This window comes from Atractosteus spatula, chromosome 12 (genome assembly GCF_055471065.1).
Source record: "Atractosteus spatula isolate fAtrSpa1 chromosome 12, fAtrSpa1.hap1, whole genome shotgun sequence".
In the NCBI taxonomy this organism is placed as follows: Eukaryota; Metazoa; Chordata; class Actinopteri; order Semionotiformes; family Lepisosteidae; genus Atractosteus; species Atractosteus spatula.
Genome location: NC_142717.1, coordinates 43,228,536 through 43,255,486, shown reverse-complemented (window position 1 = coordinate 43,255,486; position 26,951 = coordinate 43,228,536). Strand labels below are relative to the sequence as shown.

The 26,951-nt window shown below is 38.6% G+C and overlaps 2 protein-coding genes across 2 annotated transcripts in view; one reads left to right on the top strand and one right to left on the bottom strand.

The window, feature by feature from the left end:
- Positions 1-8,163, top strand: part of ngly2 (N-glycanase 2) — a 66,997-nt gene extending 58,834 nt beyond the window's left edge. The window contains exon 12 of the mRNA XM_088929558.1: positions 4,749-8,163. Within this exon, the coding sequence (XP_088785684.1) occupies positions 4,749-4,868 (120 nt within the window). The 3' untranslated portion in view covers positions 4,869-8,163. The remainder of the gene's footprint in view (positions 1-4,748) is intronic.
- A 3,296-nt stretch (positions 8,164-11,459) lies between these two features.
- Positions 11,460-26,671, bottom strand: sdhaf3 (succinate dehydrogenase complex assembly factor 3). The gene is made up of 3 exons (XM_088929629.1): positions 26,244-26,671; positions 25,939-26,124; positions 11,460-11,825 (listed from the first exon to the last, which is right to left on the bottom strand). The coding sequence occupies exons 2-3, from the start codon at positions 26,113-26,115 to the stop codon at positions 11,625-11,627; spliced, it is 378 nt and encodes a 125-aa protein (XP_088785755.1). The 5' UTR covers positions 26,116-26,124; positions 26,244-26,671; the 3' UTR covers positions 11,460-11,624.
- Between the last annotated feature and the right edge of the window lie 280 nt (positions 26,672-26,951).

Genomic DNA, 26,951 nt, shown 5'->3' with positions numbered 1-26,951 from the left:
TCTGTGATGCTTTCAGACTTTATAGTTGCAAATCAATTTATGTGTAAGTAAAAAAAAAACATGTAAGATTGAAATGGTAGCCTAACAAGATTGGTAGTCAGTCAGTGAGAGAATTTCTCATAATAATGACAAACAAAATATTGCCTTTAAATAATTCATATGTGTTCTGTTGCATTTTCCTGCTGAGCAGCAGTATCTGAATCTGTTCGCAGGAAGAAAGTAGAAGTCAAAAACAAAGCAATAACACTGAGCTGTCCGTGAAAAGCTCACATCAGGAATTTAGATGGAAATCGAGTAAAATGTAATTACAGTGCTTCAGAATTTAATGTCAGGGTCAAATTGAATCATCGACAGCAGAGTCAACGGATTATTAAAATCGAGACGCAGGTAAAAGAGGAAACCTTGTACTGTGTCGTGGAAAGTTTCGAGAGTGCTTGTGCTCCTGCATCAGGAGCTGCAGTTTCCTCGACTGGAGATGAGAAACTAGTTACGTCAGGGGCGCACAACTGCGGCCCCATCAGGCAGCTGTGTGGAAGTGGCTTGAACCTTCACTGTGAAGACATGCTGTGTCGGCCGCAATTGGTCATCAGTAGGCCTGTGATTAAGAAACTCGCAAAGAAAGAACTGGAAGAGAAAGTGCTAGGTTTGGGGAACCACTGGTTTAGAGTGACAGGGTCTTAGCATCACAGGGTCACTGTGGAAGCAGAGTATGAGATGTGAAATTTAATTTAGATTGTGAGTTAGTGTGGGGAGCTGGTATGGATGGGGCAGTATACCAGCACCCTTTTTAATCAGCATGTTTTGTTTTTAAGGGGCTGATATTCATACTAGAAGCAATAATCCTAACCAGTACAGTATTAAACATGACCTGCTGTTCAATCTGCAGTATGAGCATTAAACCACTATTGAGATTGAAAAGAATATTGACATGTATACAGTGCACTGAATATACTAAACAAGTACTTGTGCAATAACACTAAATGTGTTTTTATTAATAGGTGATATTGTTTGCATACTAAAGCCTTTAATAATAAACCATAACATCTACTTTTTGGGCAAACAGGTTAATAATACATATTTAAAACGTATTCCATACCAAAAAATGAAACCAGTGAACTGCCAGTCTTTTATCTAATAACTTTTAATTTTAACTGTGTTCATCATTATTACTTCACAGTCCTCTGCAGTTTCGATAACGTCGAGTGTTTATTTGGACACCTTTGCCGATCCTTTTGTAAGGAGTCCTGTGTACCTTCTGTATACATATTGAACCTCACACTGAGTTCTGTCACCAGCTCGGCTTGACTGCTGCTTCTTGACAAGCTCTTGATTAGTGTTTGCAGTTCATATTATTGGGCATCTCAGCTGCAGTTTCAGTTTGAGGCCATTCCAGGCTGCATAGTTTCCTTTTAATAAGTTCACTGGTCATAAGCAAATATATTGTCTCTAAATGTTCAAAAGCATAATTGAATATGTATGACATATTGAAGGCATTTTTATGCATAACCTCACAATTTACCTAAAACCAAAAATTATGATCTGCAACTGTTTATCATTAAATTGGAGATGGTGATATCAGTGAAGCCCAAGTACAAAACATTTTTATAAAACTACAGTAGCATTTCATTTCCATATGATTTTGAATACAAAATCAAGAAAATTGTCAATATGGGCTAAATTTATGGTTTGGCACTAATTGTAGCAAATACTTAAGTCAACTACAGCAAATGTTAATTTTTGTGTACAGTTAGTCTATTGTATTGTTTAGTGATCCATCAAAAACCTACTCCATTAAACAGGTCTGTAGTGTTATAGAAGCTGTTTAACAAGAATAGTATTTATTGTGCTCTTGGTGATGCTATAATTGCATTGTCACAGCCATGTAAGGTCTAGTTATTTATGGAAATTGTCCCGATGTCTGAGTTTGTCTGAATAGCTTTTCAGTTATACAGTCCCATTGTATGAATGTGATAGCTTTGCTTTTAAACGCTTTGTGTAAACTTACTGTAGGTGCTTGAAATCAAATCTCTGCATTCAGTTGCTTTCAAGGAAGTCTTCATCTGTGAGGAAAAGTGGCTTTTTCTTTTCTGCAAGTGGTTTTATACATTTTTAAGAAAAAAATTACAGATGTTGAGACCTCCTGTGACAGTTTTCTGTGGCTCTCTGAGACAACAATTGTTTATGCCAGTTTCAGGATGTTTTTCTGTATTGCTTTGTTTCAGCTTTAAAGAATATTAAAAAACAGTGGTAGAAGGTTATCACGTACAAAACATTTAAATGATCAGATTCCCCACACTATTCATGCACACTCTAGTCGAAGGGTATAGGTTATACTTTAGTGTTTGCATTAAATTATCCTTTTAAATATCAAGAGCACTTGATTACAGAGGTTCTTCATAGTATGAAGAGGCAGCGTGAGTAATTTCTGAAAGCATGCTTGCAATGCTCTTTAAAGTCAATGGTCTATCATTGCTTATCAGCAGCAAAATGACCTTAAATAGATTATTTGCATAATTTTTTGTAGATATATGAAGTGCAATGAAACCGAACAAATGTAAACAAAACGTTCAGGTTATCCAATAATGTCCAAAACACAGGAGAATACTAGAATTTAATTTCTGCTTAAGAGTTTCTTTGTGTAAAATGTCAAGATCTGTAAGTTACTACCTCTTGGAATCTATACAATTATACAATTAGCTGCAACAATTACATCAAACTGCAGCAAAAATACAAAAGCGCAATCTGTTGGAGATCACAGGAATGAATGTATCCTAAATGTTTGGGGTTTTGTTACATTTCAAAGTTTAGCACGATGGTTTGTTTTTCTGAAAGACTGAATAAACAAGTACAGGTTTGCAAACATAACTGCTCTCTTGATAGGAGCAGGTAGGACTGAAGTGACTATTCTGAGTCTGTAAACCAGCCAAAGACCAATGGGGACTCGGTGTTCATGGTTTATTTTTGATGCTCCTCAGTTTCCTTATATATCGTTATTATGAAAAATCAATTTTTAAGGAGTTGTTCTTCATTAGCTTGAGAATTCCATTGCACTGTAGAGCACAGTAGCTGCTTGGTGCCGCCTCCTCACTCGGTTTGATACGTGACATCCAACTTAAGGAACTGAAAAGTCAGTTGCATTTTTTCATCTTTTATTTTTCACATTTTGGTTCTGACTCTGTAGTATTTTATGCTTCCAAACATTGCCTAGAGGACACAAATCAAATGAAAGAAATGATTTTTCTATTCTTTGGAGAATCAAGGAACAACGCTGGCTGTGTTTGAATGTGATCCAGGTGGAGCCAGTTTCATTACTGTGAAGACCATGTGAACAGATCAGTTTGCTTGTTCTTACCTCTAGTACTGTAGTGCACTCGGTTAGCTGAGGGTGCTAATTAAATCCGTTATTACCTGATACGTCACAGTGCCAGTGAAGAAAAAGGGCTTCCTAACTGAATTTCACGAATTGCACAGATGCTTTTTATTTTGGTCAAACCCTTATTCTTTCAACCTTTGTTTTTTTTTCTTTTAGTGTTTGAGTCCGTATGCATGTCATTGTTTGGTTCTGTTCTCTTGTGAACCTTTAATTCCTTCAAATTAATTTAAATTCAGTACTTTATTGCCGTAACAATGAGTTGCATGGAATCTGGTTTGGTGAGCTCATACAATACAAATCAACATCAGAAAACCAATAATAGATAGCATCCACTGAACACATCTTCACCTACCATTCTAGACACACCAATGATTAATAAGAGTGAGACCAGATAATATAACAATGCACCATGCAAAAACTGTAAAATCAAAGGGTAAAGTACATGCCTCTCACAGCTTCTGGGTAGATCTTGAGGGAAGATGAGATCTTGACTAGAATCGGAGAAATGCATTACATAATTTATCAATCCAAAATCCGAGATGAAAATGTCACCTACAAATCACCTGCTTATTTTTTAAAATAGCTTGTCACTTATTTCATATTGGAAATCGCCCATCATGTAGGCTCCTTTTAATTTGGAACCAAGCTGTAAGTACCATCCTGCTGTCAGTTAACAATGAAGTAGAAGAGATCATGTGGTGATGGTGATTATTTGCATAGCACGTGCTCTGATCTAGGGCAACTCGCAGTGTATACAGAGGTTTTTTTTACAATAAGTGTAAGTACGAAGGAAACGATAAATTTGATCAGATGCCAGTACAATAAAATTACAGGAACATTCAGTAAGGCAAGCACAATGAAGATGGAAGACGAGCAGCATTGTGCAGTCTTACTGCGCTAGCTCTGTGACAGGAAGAGGCTAACTGATCAAGACAGCTGTGTGGTTGTCTGCCTCGGCCCCCAGCTCCCTCTTTTGTTAATGTGAAAGTGTCTCAGGACTGCTTTCAAGATAACTTAATAACCCCGGGGACTTCTGGTGCTCTACTGAAATAGAAATTGAATGAAACGTATTGTAGATTGACTGCTTTTAAGTCGCCTCAATTTTCTATTTTAGCAGTGTATCCTCTGTTGCAGACCGATGCGACACCGCGTTCTATCTCGTGTATATCCAAGAGGTTTGTTTAATTGATTTTAAGTGTGTTTCTGGTCTATGTGGTACAATAAACAAGCCAAATGAGTGTGTGTTTCGTATTCTAAATAGTTTTACCAATTAGCAGTGTTTTGATTGATTGAATAGCCCTGCTCGAGTTTCATTCTCTCATAGGTGATCTCAGCTGTTTCTAATTATTTTTTTCTCTCTGGTTTTGTTTTACAGTTGAATATGAATGGATCCAACACAATCCTTTATTTTGGTCTGTTTGATGGAAAAGACCCCAGCCCTGCAAGAGACCCTGGTTATATTATAATGTACTCCTATCTGGTGTTCTATAAATAGTCACTTATACAGATTGTTACAGAAATAGACTCCCATTGAGTGCACACAACTCAACACGAGTTTGCATATTGATAGCAGAGGGCACAGATGCAAAAAGTACCACTTTCAAAACCCCATAGATATAGATGAATCTCAATCCTCTTTGGTTTCCAAAACATAGCTAGAGTCTCTCTTTTCAATACTCCATATGCTTTTAAATCCAGTGCTCTCTGAGGTTTGTACAGTATATTTTTCAGACATAGATATACCCATGTCCAGTTAGTCCATTTGGTTTGGCTTTGTCACGTGTAGTTCCCACCTGCGTTTCAGAAGATCCCTATGGATGGAAAAAGAAAAAAAAACGTGTTTGATTTTGACGTTACAGGAAAGTCTAAAAGTAGATCAACAAGAAAAAGCCTTGCTTAACCTTCATTCTTCATAGTCAATTCAGACCTTGATAAATTCTATAAATGTATTATGTTTTGAAAGAATCCATCCTTCTATATCTAAAGCTCAGTAAAAGTTTTGGATTGCCCGTCTCTTTTCTTATCATTTTAAAGCAATATTGTTGCTATTATTGGCAGGAGCCATCAGTGTATTGTATACCTTGTGGTTCTTAATAAAGTATGGTAGATTGTCTTCATACATAACAGTATGACTAGGCCATTCCCTCTCTTATATTTTTAGTGGCTTGTTAAAAGGATTTATAATAATCATTCTGCTTCCTTTGCCAGAGGTCCTGCTGGTAGGTAACAATTAAAAAAGTGGTTCAATAGAGCACTATTGTTATGTGTACATATATTTCACTATGCTGTCTTGAAAAGACCAATCTTGAGACACATTAGCAAGTTATAATAAAAGGGCAAATAAGAGTTAATGATTTTTCTTAACGGAAGACCTCATTTGTTAAAGGAAGTTAATTACCAAAAAGTAATTTCACATCACCAAAGAGACTTGAAAACTTCATTAATATTAGAACATAGACTGTGACTGGAAACTTGATGACAACACTCCAATATCACACACTCCCCATGTTGGTCGTTAGATGTAATTTAAAAAGGTTTGAGACTAACAGCTGGCAGAACTGGCCACAATGTTCCTCTCCAGCTGCTGCATTTGGTTTTTTTAAATTCAGTGAAATGCTATAGTGTACCATTTATCAAGGTCTGTCTGCGGCAAGGAAGTTTTGAACGCAGACAGCACTTTAATAGTGTTCAGACTTGTCCTGATCATCAGGAGACGGAAAGTGGCTAAAGCCATTACAGAAAAATTAAACTGGTGAATGTTTTGTTCACCTCTTCTCGGGCCTGAGAAATTACCTGCTGCTTTTTCTTGTGCTTGGGTTTGCTGTGCATAGAGTTTAATTGCATTTGAAGAAGCACCACAGGGATACTTTGTTGAATAACCTGAAATGTTTCTGAAAAGTCCCCTGGAGTAAGAGTAAGAGTTTTTCAGTTCAAGAGTACTAGAAGAGCCACAGGCGTTTTAAGAAGTGTCTGCCCAAGCAGTAACTCTAGGTATTTCACCAGATCACAGGTGCAGGGAGGAGAGGTGTTGTGGAGATGTACTGCTGTAAAATTCCAAATTTGATCTATTATATAACTGGTTTAAGGACACTAGGCATTGTGGCCAATCCAACTTTAAGAGATTACATTGCATTTCTTTAGATTAGTTGCTCTTCTGCTCTCTAGAATAGTGTTGGTATGGCATTCTGCTGACTAAAAAGCTCAAAAGTTAGTAAAACCGGTTACAAACGCTCTTGTACATACAAATTGTTTTGTGGATTGGTTCTGAGGGTGGCATAGCCCCTGCCTAATGCTCCAGACCATATGGTAGTTCTGGTAGTTTTTCTTGGTACTGGCAGCACTGAAGAATTTAAAAACCCAGAAATGCTTTGTCTGAAAATGCTAAAAAGCATTTCATGACATACACTGGGACAGGAGGTAGACAGGTCTACAGCATGGCTGAGGAATCACAGGGCAGGTCAGTACATCAGAGGGTTTTGCTTTGCTAGTATACTTTCATTGTGGCATAATACATAAATGGGGGTTTATTACTGTTCAAATTTTTAATTGAATTAAAATACAATCTCATGCCTAATTAGTCCATTGCTGCTGTTTTCTTTTTTGTTGAAATGCAAAGGATTTAGAACCAAGTTTATACATATTTGAGAATTCTATGAATTCATGATGCCATGCAATTCAGACAACCACTCTTTAGAGCAAACAAAGTGTAGTTTTGCTTTGTTGTTTGTTGGCTAGCAAACAAAATATAGTTTCTGTTTCCAGATTTCTTAAACACAGAAAACAACCTGCCTGGAATGCAGGTTGAAGGAACTGAACCTTTTTAGTCTTGAGCAGTGAAAAGTACAAGGCAGCCTGACACAAGAACAGTATTCAAAATCCTCAAAGGCACTGACATGGTCAACCCTGAAGAGTCACAGACCCTGGTGTCCTTCAGGAACTGGCTGAGAGAGATGCCTCCTCTCATTTGTAACCTTTCTGAATGTGCTCTTGTCTTACCTGTATTTATATCACAACCTGGAGCCAGAGTGGCAGATTGGTGTGGTGGAGAGTCCTACATCATCACACACATCACTTGTTTCCCAGTTTCGATTCCACCATGGGACCTTTTCTCTTTGGAGGCTGGTGGTGGTGGGGGGGGGTTGGGCTTGTTGCCCTCCATGAAGATTTCCCCAGGTTTTTTCCAACATTCCTGTCTAGGTTAAATGGTGTGTCCAAAAGACATGTAGGACACCCAGGCCTACATGTGACAGGGCATTGACAATGGATGGGAAATTTGGAACTTTTAAAAGTGAAATTGTTATACAGCTACAGTATTTGCATACAGTATATACTTACACTCTGTCTCTATATACAGTATGTATGTACTAGAAATACTATATAGTGGTGCATGAAGAGGTTAGATGGGAATAGTGGCCTCCTCTTGTTTGTAAGCTTAACTACTGTATGTTCATATAATGTCTTTGGGAGTTATTGTTGTTCTTAAATGCTGCACTACTGAGTCTTACTTTAATTTACATTTCTATTATATGGCAGGAAAAATACTACTGTATATTTAGGAGCAACGTTTTGTCAAAACAATTGTTTTTGTTATTATTTGACTCAATGTAATAGGAGTTAATGTAGCGCTACTTCATACATCATACGCAGAAACTTCAAGTTCATTTTCTCAATGTACATTTCTAAGTGATATTTTGCTACCCACACATACAGCATTCAGCAGGTTGAGTTACCTCATCACCTGTGCCTTGTCATCTCTCTTACTAATAAAGTCCCTTGAGTGTATCACAGACAATTATGATTGATCAATTACTTAAAAGCCTACAAAATCTGTATATGCCGTATTTTCTATAAACCATACATGCATAGAGTGATGTGTTTATTTTGCTGCTCAGGATAATGCTGGTGTCTAGTTACGTCATATTTAGTAACTAATTCTCTATTAACCAGTTAAAAGAACTTGAAAAAGATGTAAATCCCACTGCTTAAGTCTGTTGGAGTGATTCTAGAGCTCTCAAAAGTTGAGAGGTTCTAGGCAGCATACTGTGATGGTTACCTTCGTTCCTAAAGGTGAATTGTTGCTTATAGTCTGTTTTTCTGAATATTCCTCATTAATTCATACAGCTGCAGGTTGCTGGGTAATACAATATTTATAGAGTCAAAGAAAGTATTGCTCATGATTACTCTGTTCATTATGACAGTGTGATTTGGAAATTTATTTCTCAGAATGCTATAGTGTGTATTTTATTTAGAATATGTCATGAAGCAGAGTTTCATTAGCATTTCAAAAGCATATTTCAGCCCTAAACTGACATTAATCAACAGACATGAAATTACACATTTAAGATTTTTTTCACAATTCATTTTAAAAACTTTTGACATGCATTAAAATAAAAAGATTGAATTTCCAGAAGAATCTCACATCAGTCTGTACCTTGCAAAACATAAGCTTTGTGTTAAATTGTAGAAATTGCATAGTTCTGAAACTCTTGCCAAGGTAGTAATCAGATTTGTACCAATTTTTAATGTACTGTGATTTTTTCAGTTGTAAACCTTTGTCTGAGATGTAAAACAGTTCTTTCTATGAAACCGCTTATTCCTGCTTGCTTGGAGTACAACTGAAATTAAGACATTTTAAAGAATCCAGAAACTACCACTGACCGAAAGATCAAGGAGAGATGGAAAATGAATAAATGAAATGGAAGATGGATCATAAGCTGAAGACTAGCATTGTAAGGGCAAAGAGATTATAATACAAGCACCTGGCAAGTACAAGATCCTGGCACAAAGCCAAGAAGATACTGAACTGGAAATGCAACTGATAAGAACATCAGTAGTTTGGTTAAATCCTAATGAGTGCAATACAGAGATGAATATATAATGATATAGAGTATTTACTGTGACTTGCCTCTACTGTAAGGAATGAGCCAGGGAGCTGCTACAAGAGTGGTGGAAGATGATAGATACACGAGGAAGACTTAAATACGTAGCTGAGTGGAAGTATGCTCGTTTAGGATCTAACGTTCCTCCCAAACCTCCATTAGTGTAAAAAGTGGAGATGGATTAAGACTGCCTAAGCAGACAGTGGTGCAATGGAGCAAATGAAAACAGTATTTACACTATTTAGCCTGATCTGGCCATATCGCTGATGCTGTGTACCAGTAGGTGACATTGATCTTACTGGAGACACTATGTTACAGAAGATGACATCCATTGGATGAGATGTTAAACCAAGATCGTAACAACTTGGTCACTAAAAGATCCCTCTGCACTGTAAGAGTAGGGTGTGGCCTCTGGTGTCCTGGCTGAATTCCACTGTGGGTATGCAAAATCTGGGCTACCTAAAGCAGAATGGTTGCTGTGCATCACCCAGGTAAGTCCTGATCTCTGCTATATATAAAAAAACACCTTGAGACCCTTTGGGATGATACAGTGCATATCATGTAGATAAATGGAAGGAACTGTGACTATATGCTGGAGAAGCCTTCATCCAAGGATGGATTGATGAAGAATTAAAATGATATTTATATCTACTGTAGATATGCTCTAAGAGATTAGAACAAATTACTTTGTGTAATACAGGAAAGCAGTCTGTCTTGGTGCCATAGCTGGTGTAGATTCTAAAATATTTCACATCCTGCTCTACATGAGAAATAACACTTACACAGTAACCTTTTGTTGGAAAACACTTCACAATCATTGGTGCTGTTAAGTGTCTTTTTACTGTTAGTTTTAGATACTCAGGGTAGCTCGTGATAAACATACTGGTACTCAGAATTCCTGATATTCTTTTAAAAAAGTTTAACATTTTATAACATGAAAAAATTGGAAATTATCTGGCATAAATACAGAAGATGTTTCAGGTAATGCTGAGATTATTGGCGTAAGCATGCTTTTGATTCAGTGTATGTACAGGATAATACCCTTATTTTACCACAAATTCAATACATGGGCTATATTTGATTAATACACCATAATTTTAAAATTAAATTAAAAAAGCAAACTGTCTTCATGACTTCTGTCCATGCTTCATAAAGATTTCAACTTCATCTTAACACTTTGATTTTTCAAACCCTTCCTACTGCAAAACTACAATAAAATGTTTCTAAATACAGCCTTTTATCAGCGTTTTCTTTTTAAGTTGTCCTGATATGACCATTTTGCTCAATGGTTAATCCCTGTGGTGTCAGATTTTTCCTTTCATTGTCAGCGCTGCTCAGATGACATGACCTTCTCATGTCTAGAAGGATATCGATCCTGTCACATTCATTTTTTGTGTATCTGTAGAGTGACTGATGCAGATCTTACTCATAATTCTATATACCATACAGTACTGAGCAGCTTGAGCCTTGCAATTAGTTTCTGTTCATGTTGTAATAGAAACAATAGCTGTTACGTGTGTTTCAGGAAATAATGAAAAACAAAACATTTCAATATATTTCTAAAAGTCCCCACTCAGCCAAATGAAGCACAGTTTTGTATACATGTTTTCCTTAAAATATTAAGAATTGGGTCAACCAACAAGCCTCTGAACATACCAACTAGAAGACAAAGGCCCTAATAACAATTAAATCATTTCTGGCTCCCACTCCTTAATTAGTGTCCTCAGGTACTTCGTGGGACACCTCTTTTTAAAACTGAATCTCAATGTCTGTGTTTTTGTTAAAAGAAGTAAATGCAATCATCCTTCCAATAACAAGGGTAGATATTTTTTCCTGCTAAGAGGTACTCATATTAAAATTGCAGCCTTTATTTTATTTTTAAAACTTTCTATGAACCCATCAATGTAGCTATTTCTAATGACCAAGGAAAGTTCTTGGAAGTTTCTGATGGCATCATATGTCAGTAAGAGTGAGCAGGTTGTTGCTGACAAAAGTGGCACAAACACCTGGAGATGCCTCCTATCTTGACATGCTGAGGAACAGTGGTGTAACCCTGTGGAAGACACTGGTAATTTGAGCTAATAAATGTAAATTATTACATATATTAGCTTCCATTCATTCACTTCCTTCTTCAAACAAGAAGAGCTCCCTGTCCCCAGAAACGAATAAGAAAAATAATTTTGAAGAATTGTTTCAACAGCCTTTCAGAGTACTTCAATTTAATTCCACATTTTAATGGTAACAATTAAGCAGAAAATGTACAAAAGTGCCCCCACTTAAAGACATTTCAAAGCAGGAAACCTTTATCCTGGTCTCAAATGACACATTCTGCTCTATAAGAAACACAGCATCTCAAGTGTGCGTCTCAGCCTCTACTTGTTAGGGCTATCATCTTGAATGCTGAACTGCTGGTTGGGTTTTGTTGCTTCCTGCATTAGTTCATACAGTTGGACGACCTGTTCCTCCTGAAAATGGCGAAGTTTCTCTTCTGTAAGTTCAGCCCCGACAGTTGTAATTCTTGTTGTTTGAGTTGCAGCCCCCATTACCTGAGTCTGTAATGTGTCCTTATAAGCCTGCATCAAGAAAAAAGACATTCAACATTAGGACAGGCTCAATATCCCAGCCATCATCACTCCAATGAGAGTATGGATCTTCAGCGTTAGCTCTTGCACACTGTGCTTGGAAACTTCAGCAGGAATTCCATCACCTCCTGCTACATTGTTGTTCTACTTTTGGATGATGGCTTTCATCACCTCGTTAAGTGCTGCCCAACCTCATCTCGAATTGTGAGTTGTGGGATAGGAATTGATATAAAACCATTATAAACGTTATTATATATTTATGTTATGGGTAATGGAAAATAAAGCAAAGAAAGGACTACCATTTATAACTGCAATCTAAAATTCCATATGAGATATTTGGCTGTGTAGCAAATTTTTGAAATTCATTAAATACTGTCAAGAACTAAAACCAGAGCATACTGTATTATAAAGCAATAGGGTGATCCTGCTAAAGTCAGCAGCAGATGATTTTCCTGTCTCTTCACAGATAATAGGCATCATGGCTGGGGCCTGACATTTTCAGCAGCATTTTTGTGAGATTTCAATTTTGGGATTTTGCTAGGAAAGAAAAATACTTTGCAAAATGCTTCTGGGCAAAAAGCAAAAATAGCATTTAAATTTTAAATTAAGATAAAAATTTAAAGTATGCCTTGTTAATTTCCAATAGAATTTACTAAGATTTTATCCACTTAACGAAAAAGGTATCACAGTATATAATGGATTTATTCAGTAAATCTATTCTTTGTTATACAACCGTGTGTACTCTGGTCTGCCAGAAGCCACATCACCCTGCAACTCACAGCTGGCAGCCCACTGAAACTCCGCAGGTGTGAGCCTGGTCAGTACCTGGATGGGAGACTCCTGGGAAAAACTAAGGTTGCTGCTGGAAGAGGTGTTAGTGAGGCCAGTAGAGGGCGCTCTCCCTGCGGTCTGTGTGGGTCCCAATGCCCCAGTATAGTGACAGGGACACTATACTGTAAAAAAGGCGCCATCCTTTGGAGGAGATGTAAGAGAGGTCCTGACTCTCTCTGGTCATTAAAAATCCCAGGTTGTTTCTCAAAAAGAGTAACCCAGCATCCAAATCTTCTACTTTTCTATTTAAATTTGCCACAGTTATTTTTCTTGGTATACCCCCCAGTTGTGGACATACCAATGGTTAATTCACTTTTTCCTCAGTGCTACGACCTCTCATCCTCTGCACACAGGTGGCAAGGGTGGCGTGCCTTTTCTGCAGGAATGCGCTCTGCCATGGAGATCCACCCTCTTTCGCAGCACAAGCCCTGCAAGTCAGGGCCGTAACACAGTGCTTCACAGCTGAGTTAACACAAACTGGAGGAGGGAGTCATTTAAAACACTGTTTGGGCAGCAAGTCAGACTGACTCAAACGTGCCCAGCCCTCTGGTACTCGGCCTGCTGTGCACGGCTGCTTCCTGAATGTTGACCATCCATTACCCAGCTAATGACATAGCCTGGAACTGGCCGTGTCCAGACTTCAGGGCTTGACCTTCGCTCTGAAAAGGCCAACCTCCTGATGGAGCCACTTAGGAACTTCTGATTCCCCTTCAGATAAGGCTGTTAAGATGTCAAATTTAAATATATAGGACCTCTGTTACATGGCACTGAAAATGCCACCTAATTTATCAAGCTATTCCTGTGTTAGTAAACTGTGAGTGGAAATCAGAAAAATATTCTTTCATTGCAGGCTGCTTTTGTTTTAATAATCAATATTTACCTTGTTATATTCCTGTATGCTTTGGTGCTTCACATAGGAATAAATCCATGCACACATAGTGTAATTGAAGGAATTAACAATAGGCCTATAATGCTGTAACCTGAGGTAAGCACAGCGATCGTCCATTATATTTACAATTCCACCTTAAAACACTTGTAAAATAGGCTTGTGTCAAAATAAAGGACCTGTTATATCACAAAAACACAACAAATCAGTTATTTAACACAGCAGCATCCCTGCTGGGTGTGGATTCTTAAAATCAAGACCTGCAAGATCGTTAACAGTGTGGAACTTGATTGCAACAATTTGTAAACATGAACCCCTATAGAGATCTACTGTTTCTTTTTTTGTTTTGAAGGTCTGAAGAGAGTGAACAACGAATGTTATATAAAAGAAATGGCATGAGTCACGTAACATTCATATTCTGAAATGATGAGGTACAAACCTTGAGGCAGCCTACAGAATTAGCAGCAAAAATTATACAGCTCACAGGAGCCAATTCAATGGGCTTTCTGTGGAGAGCATAATAACATGCCATGTTTAAAGTTTTCAAACCTTCTATAATTTCTAGTTTCATAAAACCATATTTAGTGAAAAGAATATTTCAAACCCTAATTTTAATCATGTGACAATTTGTGGAGAAATTGCATATTTAAATGTTAAAGAATTATAGAAGTGACTATAATATGAAAATACCTGTCCTTTTTTAGGCAAGTTTGGGTTAGTTTTGATTAAAGGAATACGTTTTGAGCACACTATTTGTCAACAATACATGGCCCATGTTCCATGATGTTTTTCTACTCACACCGCTGCTAAACATCATAAAAGAAGTTAAATTGTTTCTAATGTCACCATAAACTGCACCCTGTGACTATGTTCAGAACAGGAAATAAGAGTTTATATACCAAGTATGTCCACAATGGTCACAGTATAGAAATGTATATATAGACAAGTGAGAGGCAGATTATGATTTAAATAATATGATTTGGGCCTATATGGATGGAATATTGTCAAGGTCATGTGCAAATCAGTGAACGTGATCTATTGCACCTTCTGCAGAATAAATAACATCCTATGGAATCACAGATGCTTGATGGATACAATAAAAAAGAACCAAAAAAGACTTTGAGTTAGTAAATGCTGCGTTTGTTGCCGTTAGCACACTTGTACTCTAAATGTTGTGGTTGAGTTAGAATTTTAAAAGATGAATTTGGAAGCATCAAGCAAACTGCAGATTATAAACTCTGTTTTATTTCACTGCTGCACTTCAGGCAGCACCTAATTATAACTATCAGCTCATCTCTATCATCTTTACATATTAATAAACCAACTGACATTTCAACCCAGAAAATGAATTACCTTTGTGCTTTCAGTAAAGTCGGAAGCTGTGGTAACTCAGACAGCAAGCCATTCCCTTGCTATTAGTGCTCAGAAAGCCATGCAGGACCTTTAAGCCTGTTGAATGGACTTCCCCATTCTGCAAAGTCAGGCAGCACACGGGGAGATTATACATGAGATCAGAAGGCCGCATGTTGAGTTTGACTTATCTTCAATGGCTCCATGGCTGGCCACAGAAGATCGTGTTGAACAGATCTTTGCAGTAGTTTGATGGATTGAAGCTGCACTTCAGTAAAGCTGCTCAGTAAATGCACTTCTAAATTAAAGTACTTTCTTCACTTGACTTTTTTTCAAAGCCTGTCCTGCAGAAAATTAACTTATTCATGACAAAGGTTGTCAGGTCTCGGAAGCGTAGAGAAGAGGGTGAGACAGGTTAATATTGCTGTATTCAAAATCCTCAAAGGCTTTCACAAAGTCACCCCAAGCAGATTCCTTCCCAGTGAACAATGAAACACGAACCAGAGGACACAGCTAAAAAGCCTGTGGAAGTGCATTACAATACGAGAATAGGAGACACTTCTTCACCCAAGGTTTTGTGGGAGTATGGAACAAACTATCCAGCCATGTTGTTGAAGTCAACACCCTGGTTCCTTTCAAGAAATTGAATGGATAAGAGTTTTAGACCAATTAAACAATAGCTACCAAATGGCCTCTTCTCATTCGGATCCAATCCATCACAGGATACTTGCCTACTGCAGTACTGACACAAATCCAGAACAGGACACCAGTCCTTCACAGGAATTACATACAGGGATGATTTAGAGATACCGGTGGTCGTAGCCGTCATGGGCTTGCAAGGTGGAGAAACCTGGAGGACCCAGTGACAACCCACACAATCTGAGGTCACAACCATTTAAAGAAGATGGCAGATCCAAAAGGACATGAGCTCAGACCTTCACTCCATTAGAAAAAGTGAAGTCAAATTCTCTCATCACACGTACTATTTGTAAGTACCTGAAAACAATGTTTTCTTATTTTCTTAATACATGAATTCACTGGGCTCTACCTTAATCCTGACAGTAATTATATGTTGGTGTGCAGGGGCAGCTCAACAACTGTACACCCTAAAAATACATTCCAATATCAAAATCAGTATTTTTTGGGTTTGTTAGCAAATGTGAAGTACCTGTACATGCACTTGGGCATTAATTCACGATGAACCACAGGCTAAGATACTAGTTGCTAAACTATACATTTTACACCCCACATATTCCACCTAATCTGTGCAACCATGGAATAGTTTGAGTCATTAAGTACTGCAGTGGAGCTGTCATTTTAATGCTATACTATTTATAATCATTTTTATAGAGCCATAATGCAAATTCCCCAGTTATACACAATTGAATACATCTTGAAAGCTCAGGCAAGGAGTCACTAAAGGAATAATTTCACTTTAATATGTATAGTAGCTCAGACCATTGCTAAAACTCAGCAACCATTTAAACCTTTAATCCAGACAGAGCTAAACTCCATTGTCCGCAAACATTTTTCAGCCACCACATTTTATGAGTTTCTGTTTATATTGGGATAGCTTTGAAATCTAAACTCTTCAAATTATGACATCTTTCATGAACTTCTTGTTATTTTTTTCCAGTTACGTCAAAGAAACGAGGAACATTTCTTGCCCCTTAAGAAACCTCATTCCATTTTCCTACCACTGGTTTGGTGAAAAAAACTCCCAACCATTTCCTAAACTCTTATAGAAGAACCCTGAAGAGCTATAGGATTCTCAGTGTTCAGCTATTCCTAGTTCAACATGGTTTTTTCAGTACAGAGCTAGAAAAACATACTGTATACAGTTCCTTGTAAAAGTATTCACCTCCTACAGATGATGTTTCATTGTGGTGAACTACAAAAAATTTTAAAACCAGTATTTTTCAAAACTCGAATGCTCAAACTGAACATTTTTATGGGTGAAAGAATGTGAAGTTTATTAATATTAAAAATGTGAAGACATAATCTGTAATTCAATGAATGAGACATCACCAGAAGGAGATGAATGCTTTTACAAGTACTGGAGATAAGTATATATCAAAAGCACTCTTTTTCAATAGTTAAATTTGTCTCACATTGTAAGCCTTTTTGAAACGCAAATTGTAGCATGCAAGAAATCTCAAGAAACTAAAAAGGCTGCTATTCCAACATGCACACAAGGAAGAAATAAGAGCATTCTTGCCAAGGAAGTCATGCCAGATTCATTAAAGTTGAACTTGAAGCTACCAGTGCAGTTCTGAACGCAGTGCATATAGGATAGTTCTCATCTTTCTATGGGCTGAAATGCAAAACAGCTTGGACAAGTTTATAACAGACTTTTGTATTTCTAAGAAAAAAAACAATTTTAGAAAGAGGTACTACTTTTTTACCTCCGAACGATATGGTTATGTTTCATATACAATTTTGGGTTCTGCTGGCAGTTTTTCCTTTACAGACCGAATCCAAGTCATGATCTGATCTCTTTTAAATGTGTTCATCTTTGCACAGAGCTCTTAAAAGATAGATCATCTGAGAGTCTTTGAAATAACTGCTACACTGGGCTGTTCTAATGAAAAATGGATAATAAATTACAGAAGCAGGTCAGGAAACTGATGAAAGGAGAAAGCCATGGCACTTTTAATGTGCTAATGCTAATCGTGTACAGCCTAGGAGATCAGCTGAATGAAGGAACACAGAGAAATGTTATGAGAGGGTGAAAGAGATCAAAGTGAGAAACCAAGGAAAGTTGTTGCTGTTTTGTTTAATGACGTAGTCATTCACGCTGATATCCCCTGACACTGGCCTTTCACAGACACACTAAAGAGTGCAAAAAGAAAATGCACCTTCCTGCCACTTTAATTCATGCAGTTTAATACTATCACCAAAGTCATGGTTCAAACCATGTGCGTACAGGCCAGATCAATTTGGTGCAAATGGAAGATGCACTGTTGTACACAAGAAGACATGCCCTTTGGTAAGAGAAAATATATTTGCTGCATACGACCTTGATCAAAAAATATAGCAATAACAAAAAATAAAAGTCAACTAGTTCAATAATGGCACATTGCTGAATTCATAAGTGCAGACAAGGAAAAACATCATTTTATTTCATGAAACATTCTCAGATTTGGTCATATATTCTATTTCTTGTTTGTGGTATTATAAGAATCTCACCACTGGAATATTTACTTTTTCATTGTTACAGACACTCATCTGTCACTACGAAATTCTGACTCGCAACAAGGAAAATGAAGGAGCCATTTTGGCAGGTGTTTCAGTCATTGTTATTTGGAATTGAACTGCAATATTTACGATAAAGTAAATGAGATCCTCGTGGCCAGATCAGTGCTTTCTAGTCCTGATCTGGAGTACTCCTGTGTCTTATAATTTTTCTTCAAACTGAGATCTTAGATTAAGTTATTGACCCCTTAATCTAACCAATTATACATTGTTGACTGCTTTCTGCATTGTTGGCGATTTCGAGATTCAACCAAGTCATTGAAACAGTTATTCTAAAGGTGAGGTGAATCAGGAGACACAGGAGTCCAAGACCGGAATGGGAAACGCTGCTCTAGATCAGGGGAACTTGTACACTTGCACACAAATACTGACCACTATCCTGACTGCTCAAACACCTTCAAATCCCCATTGATTCTCCTCTGTGCAGAACTAGGGGGACAGCCTTTGGATAAGGATCAAGATCCTTTTTTAATTACAGAAGTCCACAGTTTTTTAATGCTTGTGTTCATACTGCAGCCTAAACCTCGTGAGCCCAGAGGGACATCTTCATGTGGATGATTACCTTCTGGCAAGCAATCTTATCCATCCTTCTTTCCATCCATCCACTTTCTAACTGCTGTACGCTTTCCTCTGACTCAGACTGGCTCCTGCCCAATTCCTCATCCATCCATGTTCTGTCCACTTCATCTGATCCAGGGGCATGGGGGAGCCGGAGCCTGTATCGGCAAGCAATGGGCGCAGGGCAGGATACAGATCCGGGATGTCAGCTCCATGCACACAGCCGCCCAGGAGCTGAACCCAGGACCCCAGCTAACGACTGCGTCACCATGCTGCCCCTGTAGTCTTCTTGTTTAGGCTCTGAAGAGCACGAAAATAATACCACACTTCATTTCAAGATATCTTCCGGTTCTTTAAAAATGGCATGCTTGTTTCCTACTGTAGAAAAGCTGAAATGTAATAAGCTTAATAGGACTGAAATAAGTATATAACAGAATGATCTCTCTTAGTTGCAAAGAGTTTGCGGTGCTCTGTCCATCATAATTTACATACTGATTCTAAAGCCCATAGCCTTTTTTAAAAAGAGCAGTGTGCTGTTCATTAGGAGCAAGTTAGATCCTCTCGTTTCGGTTTTCCAAATGTACTTCTTCATGTCCAGCTGGGTGTTTAACGGGCCCTATCACATTAACCTCCATTAAGTACTATATGAGACATAATAAAAGTAGCAAGGTCAGATGAAATGAGGTAAAGACTACTCAAGAACTGATGTATTCTCAAAATTCACACAAGAAAGATCCGGCATCTAACGTTTCAGCAATTAACCCAGTAAACTCTTTTGACTATCGTATCCATATGCTTTGAAAAACTACATTATTAAGCATGATTTAACTGTCATGACTGCTGTTTAGAATATTTACATCTGGATTCTCTCAAGGGTAAAAACAATTCGATTTGTCTTCATCTTAGTTCCCTTTGTAGACCATACTGCAGGTAGCAAAACACAATTACTTTGTCTCGATCTGGAGTATTCGCACATGAAGATGCCAAATTCAACCCATTCGTCAAGAGCACCTGTACTAAATGGTTCCTTCGTGGCTGAAGAAATTTAGCATCTTCCTCCATGCCTTATTTTTTATTTCACTTCATCTCCTTTTCCATAAAGTCTATGTTTACAGCTACAAAAAGAATGCACTTCATAAAAAAACTGTGGAAGCAGTGAACCAGAGAATTAAGGAAGCTTTGAAGATTTCAAAGAAGCTTCATTAGCAAAGCTTCCTATTTCTAGTTATCGCAGTCCTTCTGCAACTGAACAATCTCTCATAACCCACAGCCTGAAAGACAAACAAAACAAGTGTAACTGTTTAATTGTATTACATGCCCCATTTTTTACATATAATAGAGGAGGAGTGCTGTAATTCTAGGTTTTTCACCCATCACATCTGATCCGTCCAAGGGTGAGAGAATATGGATGTCAGGAGAAACAACTCCAGTCCTGGACTTTCTAATCCTCCTGCATGATTTAGTTGTACCTTTCAATTGGCATCTGATTAGGACCTGGAAAATGTCAACAGATTTAACATCAGATCCACTTAATTAGTCCAATTAAGATGGAATCTGAGATGGAATGAAAATCAGAAAACTCATAACTGAAATACGGATACCGCCTGCACCCACTATACAGTACGTAGCTTATTTGCACATTTTCTGCATTCAGTTCTTAAGTGATGATACATATTGATCATTTCATACAGTGTGATGATAGGCAAGTGCAAATTTTAAAAATGATCTATTTTGACATTTGTTAAATCGGTTGAAATAAAATGATCCTTAGCTCCTAATACCGAATCACATAAAATCTAACACACTGCAAACAACACGCAATGCGCTCCTGATGATCAGCCTTTTAGTCCTTGAATCACTGATATTTCGCTTCTTTCAAGCGAAGGCTTTTTGAAGTGCGAAGAAAAGATGCTGTCAATTACATTGTCAGTGTAAAGCCAGATAACACATGTGTGGCTTGAGTAAGGCAAGAAAAACACCGGCAGAGTCTTGATTTCTGTGAAGCGACAGATTCCACAGCAATACCACTTTCCTAATTGCTCTCTGAAGCCGTTCTCATTTATTCTTGGCTGTACATTTTCCCCACCATAATGAAAATGGATTCACAACTGCACCCAAGAGAATGCCAGTAAGAAAAGGAAAGGCACTTTGCCTCCAAAAGATGCATTTTTTTTCCTCTTTGGTGACTGTCAAAGTGTAAGAAAAAAACTCCAATGAGCCATTTTAACTCAATTTACAGCTGATGCATAACATTAAGAGAATGTTCCATCTTAAGGCTTAACTCCCCTTTGAGAAAGCAAGTCCTATGTATTTATCCAATTGGTTGACCTGTTTTAGTGTTTTATTTTTCCTGTGCAGTCTTAATGTGCAGTGTTGGAAAATATCTTTGACATAATAGTGTAAACTACTATATGACAAATATCATCAAGCAAAAGAGTTTAACAATGAGGTGAACACAAGCAGCCATTCTTCTCTCCTTGTGTAAATATTTCCTGCTTCAAGAAAAAGCATCACGAAATTCTCATTAAAATGGATCTAAAAGCTACAAGCAACTGACTTAGATGGTCCAACTGGCCTCCTCTCATTTGTGATCTTTATGATTTAACAGAGCTCAGGGGTGTAAAAGCAGATTGTGCTAGCCTTAAACTGGATGGAAGCACCAAACAATGCATGTAAAGTAACATGAAAACTTCACAAGGATCTAGACATCAATAATAAGAACAGCTGAAAATAAGAGGACCTGTTTGTCCCTCTGTAGCCTGTTTGGCAGTTAGTAGCTATTGATCCAAAGATCATATCCAGCTGTTTCTTGAAAGAATCCAGGGTATCCGCTTCAACAACATGGCTTGTTCCATACACCCACACCCCTCTGTGTAAAGAGGCACCTCCTGTTCAGGGGAGCAAATGCACCTCGGCATAGTTTAACGCCTTTTGGGTACCCTCAGAGTCCTCTGACTCAAAGAGACTCCGTCCTGATTCTCATCCATCTGTTTTCTAACGGCTTCATCCAAGGCAGGGTCATGGGGGAGCCAGAGTCTGTCCCAGCAGGCCACAGGCACAAGGCAGGATACACCCCGGACAGGATGCCAGTCCATCATAGAGCACACACAGACACAGACACACTCACACCAGTTTTCCTGGAAGCCAATTAACCTACCGGCATGGCTGTCGGCTGAGGAAACCCAGAGGAACCCCACAAGTAGATGGGAAGAACATAAAAACCAGAAGGCCGCCAAGGAACTGAACCCAGGGTCCCAGCACTGCGAGACAGCAACGCTAACCACTGCACCACCATGTCTCCCAATCCCAATTACTCATCACGCTGTAAAATCCCCCGGAAAGACTTCCATGTCTCCCAATCCCAATTACTCATCACGCTGTAAAATCCCCCGGAAAGACTTCCATGTCTCCCAATCCCAATTACTCATCATGCTGTAAAATCCCCCTGTGGAAAGACTTCCATGCAACATGTTCAGCCTGTGCTGTGCTCATGGCTGTGGGGGGAAAAAACTGGAACAAAGTTGTTTTCACTGTAAAGATCCAATGAATCTGGATTTTTTTAAATTAAAACAAAATCAATTGTACTGTATGCAGTGTTCATTCTGCAAGTAAAAATCTCAGCAGAAGGTTAGTGCGTATAAATATATACAAAATACCACTGACCGTTTCTACTGTTTTTATTTCCGTTACCACCATCCGCTGAGTACGTGGTATTTTCCGAGCAGTTAACACTTATTACCAGAATTTTGTTTTCCCCCTGAATCACTTGCAGCATATGCAGATAATGAAAAGGGCCCGTTTTGACGGTTTTGTCTTCCGCCGTCACGGTAATACAACTATCACGGCAATAAGCTCTTGCCATGAACAGGAAAAAAGCCGAAAGAAACATCAACTTCTTAATTCGGTTTCTTAATAAAGCGGTTTCTCTATAACTGCCTTTACCACTGCTGTAAATAGTGGGTTTAATGAATATCCTACTGCCTCTATCATTTCGCTTGGACCTATGTTATACAAAATTTCTCAGACTGTCTCAACTTTCATGAGAAACCGACTGTATGATGCGTCATGATACCAGCATCGTAGACAAGGCAGCTTTTTTTCCGGCCCGAGTTTCTCTCGGCATCTTCTCTGAGACAATCCCCTTCATCGCTCAGGTCTAGAAGCTCAAGAGCGACCTCTGCTGGACACTAGTAATGTCAAAAAGCTGCGCGTTTGAGTACAAATTAACAAAATAAGGGCTGTGATTGGAAAGTCAGCACACGCTGGGGCCACAGGGTTAGTGCTAGGTGTGGCTTTAAAGTATGGGGTTCCCATTTCTGGTCCTTCTGAACCAAGGCTCCTCTTCTTTCTGATGAAACTGAGCTCAGGATGGCTTACGCTAACTTTCTGGTAAGCTAATAACCATAACTGGCTCAGTCCAATGTTATTGACCTATTTTACCACCTCAGCAGTCTGAGGTTACCCAATGCCCACTGGTACAGCTGGGGTCAGTTCCAAACTGGATTGAGACTCAGAGGTCAATCCCATCTCACATTTGATCAAGTTCAGAATTAGTAATGATCCTGAAATTGGGAGAAGAGTCAAAGCTTTGTACCAGGACGCTTAAACGGAATTGGTGCTTTACAGCGAGTGGAATGATCAACTCCATTGCAGTTTTACTGAACTACACACAGGGGTGGCGCTGTGGTCAGTACTGCTGCCTCGCAGCACTGGGGCCCTGGGTTCAATTTCTGCGATGCTAGCCGTGTGGAGTTTACATGTTCTCCCTGCGTTCACAGGGCCTTTGGCAGGGTGCTCAGCCTTCCTCCCACAGCCCAAAAGCATACGGGTAGGTTAACTGGTTCTGGGGAAATGGGCCAAGCTGTGTGTGAGTGTGTGAGTGTGTGAGTGTGTGTCTGCTCTGTGATGGACTGGAATCCCATCCAGGGTGTACCCTGCCTGGCACCTGCTGCTTTCTAGGGTAGGCTCTGGCTCCTGTGTGACGCTGAATTAGATTAAGAGGTTAGAAAATGGATGGAAGAGCCACACACATTTGCGGACAAGAATGTTGCACAAAACAGCTTTAAACACCTGAGCGATACTATACCCCGTGTAGAGTGCTTTGAGCTAACACACTTGTATGTATCTTGCACAGTCACACCACCAGGTGTCATGAATGATGAACTGATTACAGCGTCAGTTTCCATAGGGAAGAAGATCCTGGGACAGGCACATCAGAAGTTGTAGCCGCTTTTATGGATAAATTGCTGGTTGTCATCTTTACAATTTAGTCTATTAGAAGGATGTTTGCAATGTGAATGACATCAAATGTGTTTAATAGAAACAAGCACTGGAAAGACAAGGAGAGAGACTGAGAGCGTAAAATTGAGTGATTTTTAATCAATTTTAGTCACGTTTCAAGGATGACGACAACAGGATTATGAGTATATGTTGCCACCATGTGGCGACTGTCAGAAATAGCTTCTTCATTGAAAATCAGTTCTGACAGCACCGTTTGTCTTGGAAAACACATCAACGTGTAAATCAAATAAACTTTGGGTGATGTTCTTATAGGGGGTCTTGGGGCTCCTGAATCTCAAATGTAACTCCTTCATTATTTACAGATGACGACATTAACAACATCTACGTAAAATGTAGCTCATAGCGACTTTCCAAGACACAAGCTTGACTCATTCCAGATGTATACTGTAGCTTCATATTTAACATTTTCATGATATGCTGTAGACATCCAGATATTTAAGGTGCAGTCATCTAGCAAGAGAATACAAATTTTACTTTAAAATGACTGTTTATGAAAATAACAGAAGGGAGAAACTTATACTACATTTGCATTTTCCTTTAACCCAGCAGTGAACTCGTATCTGCTCTTCTCCATCACAAGATTAATCCTAGCCACAACTGTGACGTATCTAATCTTCATTACTTCCCTGATAGGCAAGCAGGTTTCCTCGTCTACCACATCTGTTTCTCAGTGGGAGCTGCCCTAGCTTCACTGTATATCCAGCCATCTATGGGCCTGTGCAAGCAAACTGAAACAAATCTATTATTCATGCATTTCAGTTTTAGTTATGTTGCAAGTACCTCATTTCTGAACATGCTTGTTATGTACATGTTTGAAGGAGAAAAGCAAATAAGACATTACAAAAAGCAAGCCTGGCAAAAAAGCAAAGGAATGAATCAGCTTCTCTGCATGACCGACTTGAACAGATTAATGTAATTTTACAATGATAAAAAAGACTGTGAGCGAGAGTGTCAAATGCCAGATTTCACCAATACTCCTGAGCCAAGGAGTCAAATTAAGGTTGCAGAGATGATGAGAGCCAATCAGCATAACTTCAGTGTTAGCAGAGTTCAGATAAAAACATCCTCTTGTATCTGTTTTCTAACATAATCTAAGCAGCACGACAAGACAGAAAAACCACTTTACCAAATGAAAACAGAAATCTGGGTTGTCATCAGCAGGAAAATGAACGCTGACACATCTGCAAAGAAAATGACCCAGTAGTAACAAATATATACAAAAAACAACTGGACCACGATCAGAACCATGGAGAGAGTTGACCACTTGATACCCGGGCTTCAACAGGAAATGGCTGTAAGAGCTTGTCTGTTCAATTAGCAGCCAACACTAAATGATTTTAATGAGCCCAATGGCCCGCTATTTATTTTGCAACTGCTCTTAGATTCTAAAAAATGAATGTGGTTTGTTGGATTATTTATACTTTATACTTTATAAAGTACTTGGTCACGGACCACGTTAAAATTTAAACTGCTGACTCGCTGTCAATTTTAAATATTTCATTAAATTTGAAACAAACTGAAAGCCTGATGAATTAACGATGCACTGATTTTCTGATTCATGTTATGTTATTTTTGAGTGCAGTATGAATACAATGTAAACACTAGCATGCTTCACGTCAGTTAATGCAGAACTTGAACTATACTGGACTAAGGGCATCTCTAGGGTAAAAGCCCTAGACGACACAAGCATGAAGCTCTAGTGTAACGTTTAGAGTCTTTAAATCATCTACATCTCTTCTAATGTTTTGACTTGGACTTCTGGCAGACCCCGTCTCCTGTGACCAAAATTACACCGTCGTGAAACATTCACAAGGCATGAACTACGAGTCTCAGTTTCCATCAGGTTACAGAGAAATTAAGAAAACAATGTAAAACAAAACGCATTCTGATACACATCTTGAAGAAAATCAAATTTTTACTTGCCTCCCATTCCTCCATAAAACATTTGACACCCTCTGGCGAGGCGGTTTTGTGCCTTTTGAATTCGTCTTTGACGTACTGATCTCCCAGAGCCTTCAGGTCTAAGGGCAGAAACCTGTGCAGCAACAGTATCCTCTTGTACAGGCACCTCACTTTAGAGACGTGGGCAGCATTCGACATGTTCTTCCTCTAAAATATAAAAAATATAACGTTATAAGTCTGATCAAATCCCGTCAGAAGGCGATGCAATTATTACAAAAAATAAAATAATTAACGTTCAAAAATCGCGCAGACTTCACACTACCTACCGGGGGGGGGGAAAATGATGTCAAAGGAAGACAATCAGAAACTTCACGGATGACGATGAATGCCCAATCCGACTGAAGAGGCCGAAGACAGTGTCACACGTTTTCGTGCCTGTCTTCAAAGTTTCGGAAGTACCGCTTCATACTGTTGCCAGCCTCAACAATGACATTTACCTAAGTTATCTAATGACATCGCTGCGTCAAGGAAATAGTACCGGCATGAAACATGCATCTCTCACTTTGCTTCCCTTTTTATTTTGGGTGTCATTTCATCGTCAGATACAAAAAAAAATGTGTATTAGGTTGTCCGATTTGAACGTTGTTTATTTTACCCCTCTAAGAAGTATGCATGAAACAGAATTCCTCCTATCCTTCTTCTCATATTGACGCTAAATCAGTACTTCTCTCCCCGCTACAGGAAGGTACGACAGAAGCAGTCGCCCTCCCTGTTTCACTATTTGGGGTTTCAGGGAAAATCGGTTTATTCGCGCCACCTTCTGGCTAAGAGCACGTAGTTCACCGAAGACATTCTACCTTCAGAATGAAAATAAATACGTCATTCTGCACTCAGTTACACCCTTTTTGCTTTTATATCAGGTTTTATACAGTACCAGAACAGTACAACAGCAGTACTTATGCCTAAAATACGTTTGTGCTGGACATCCTTGGTCTCTTTGTACTCAGCTGTATAAATAGGTGCAAATATAAGTT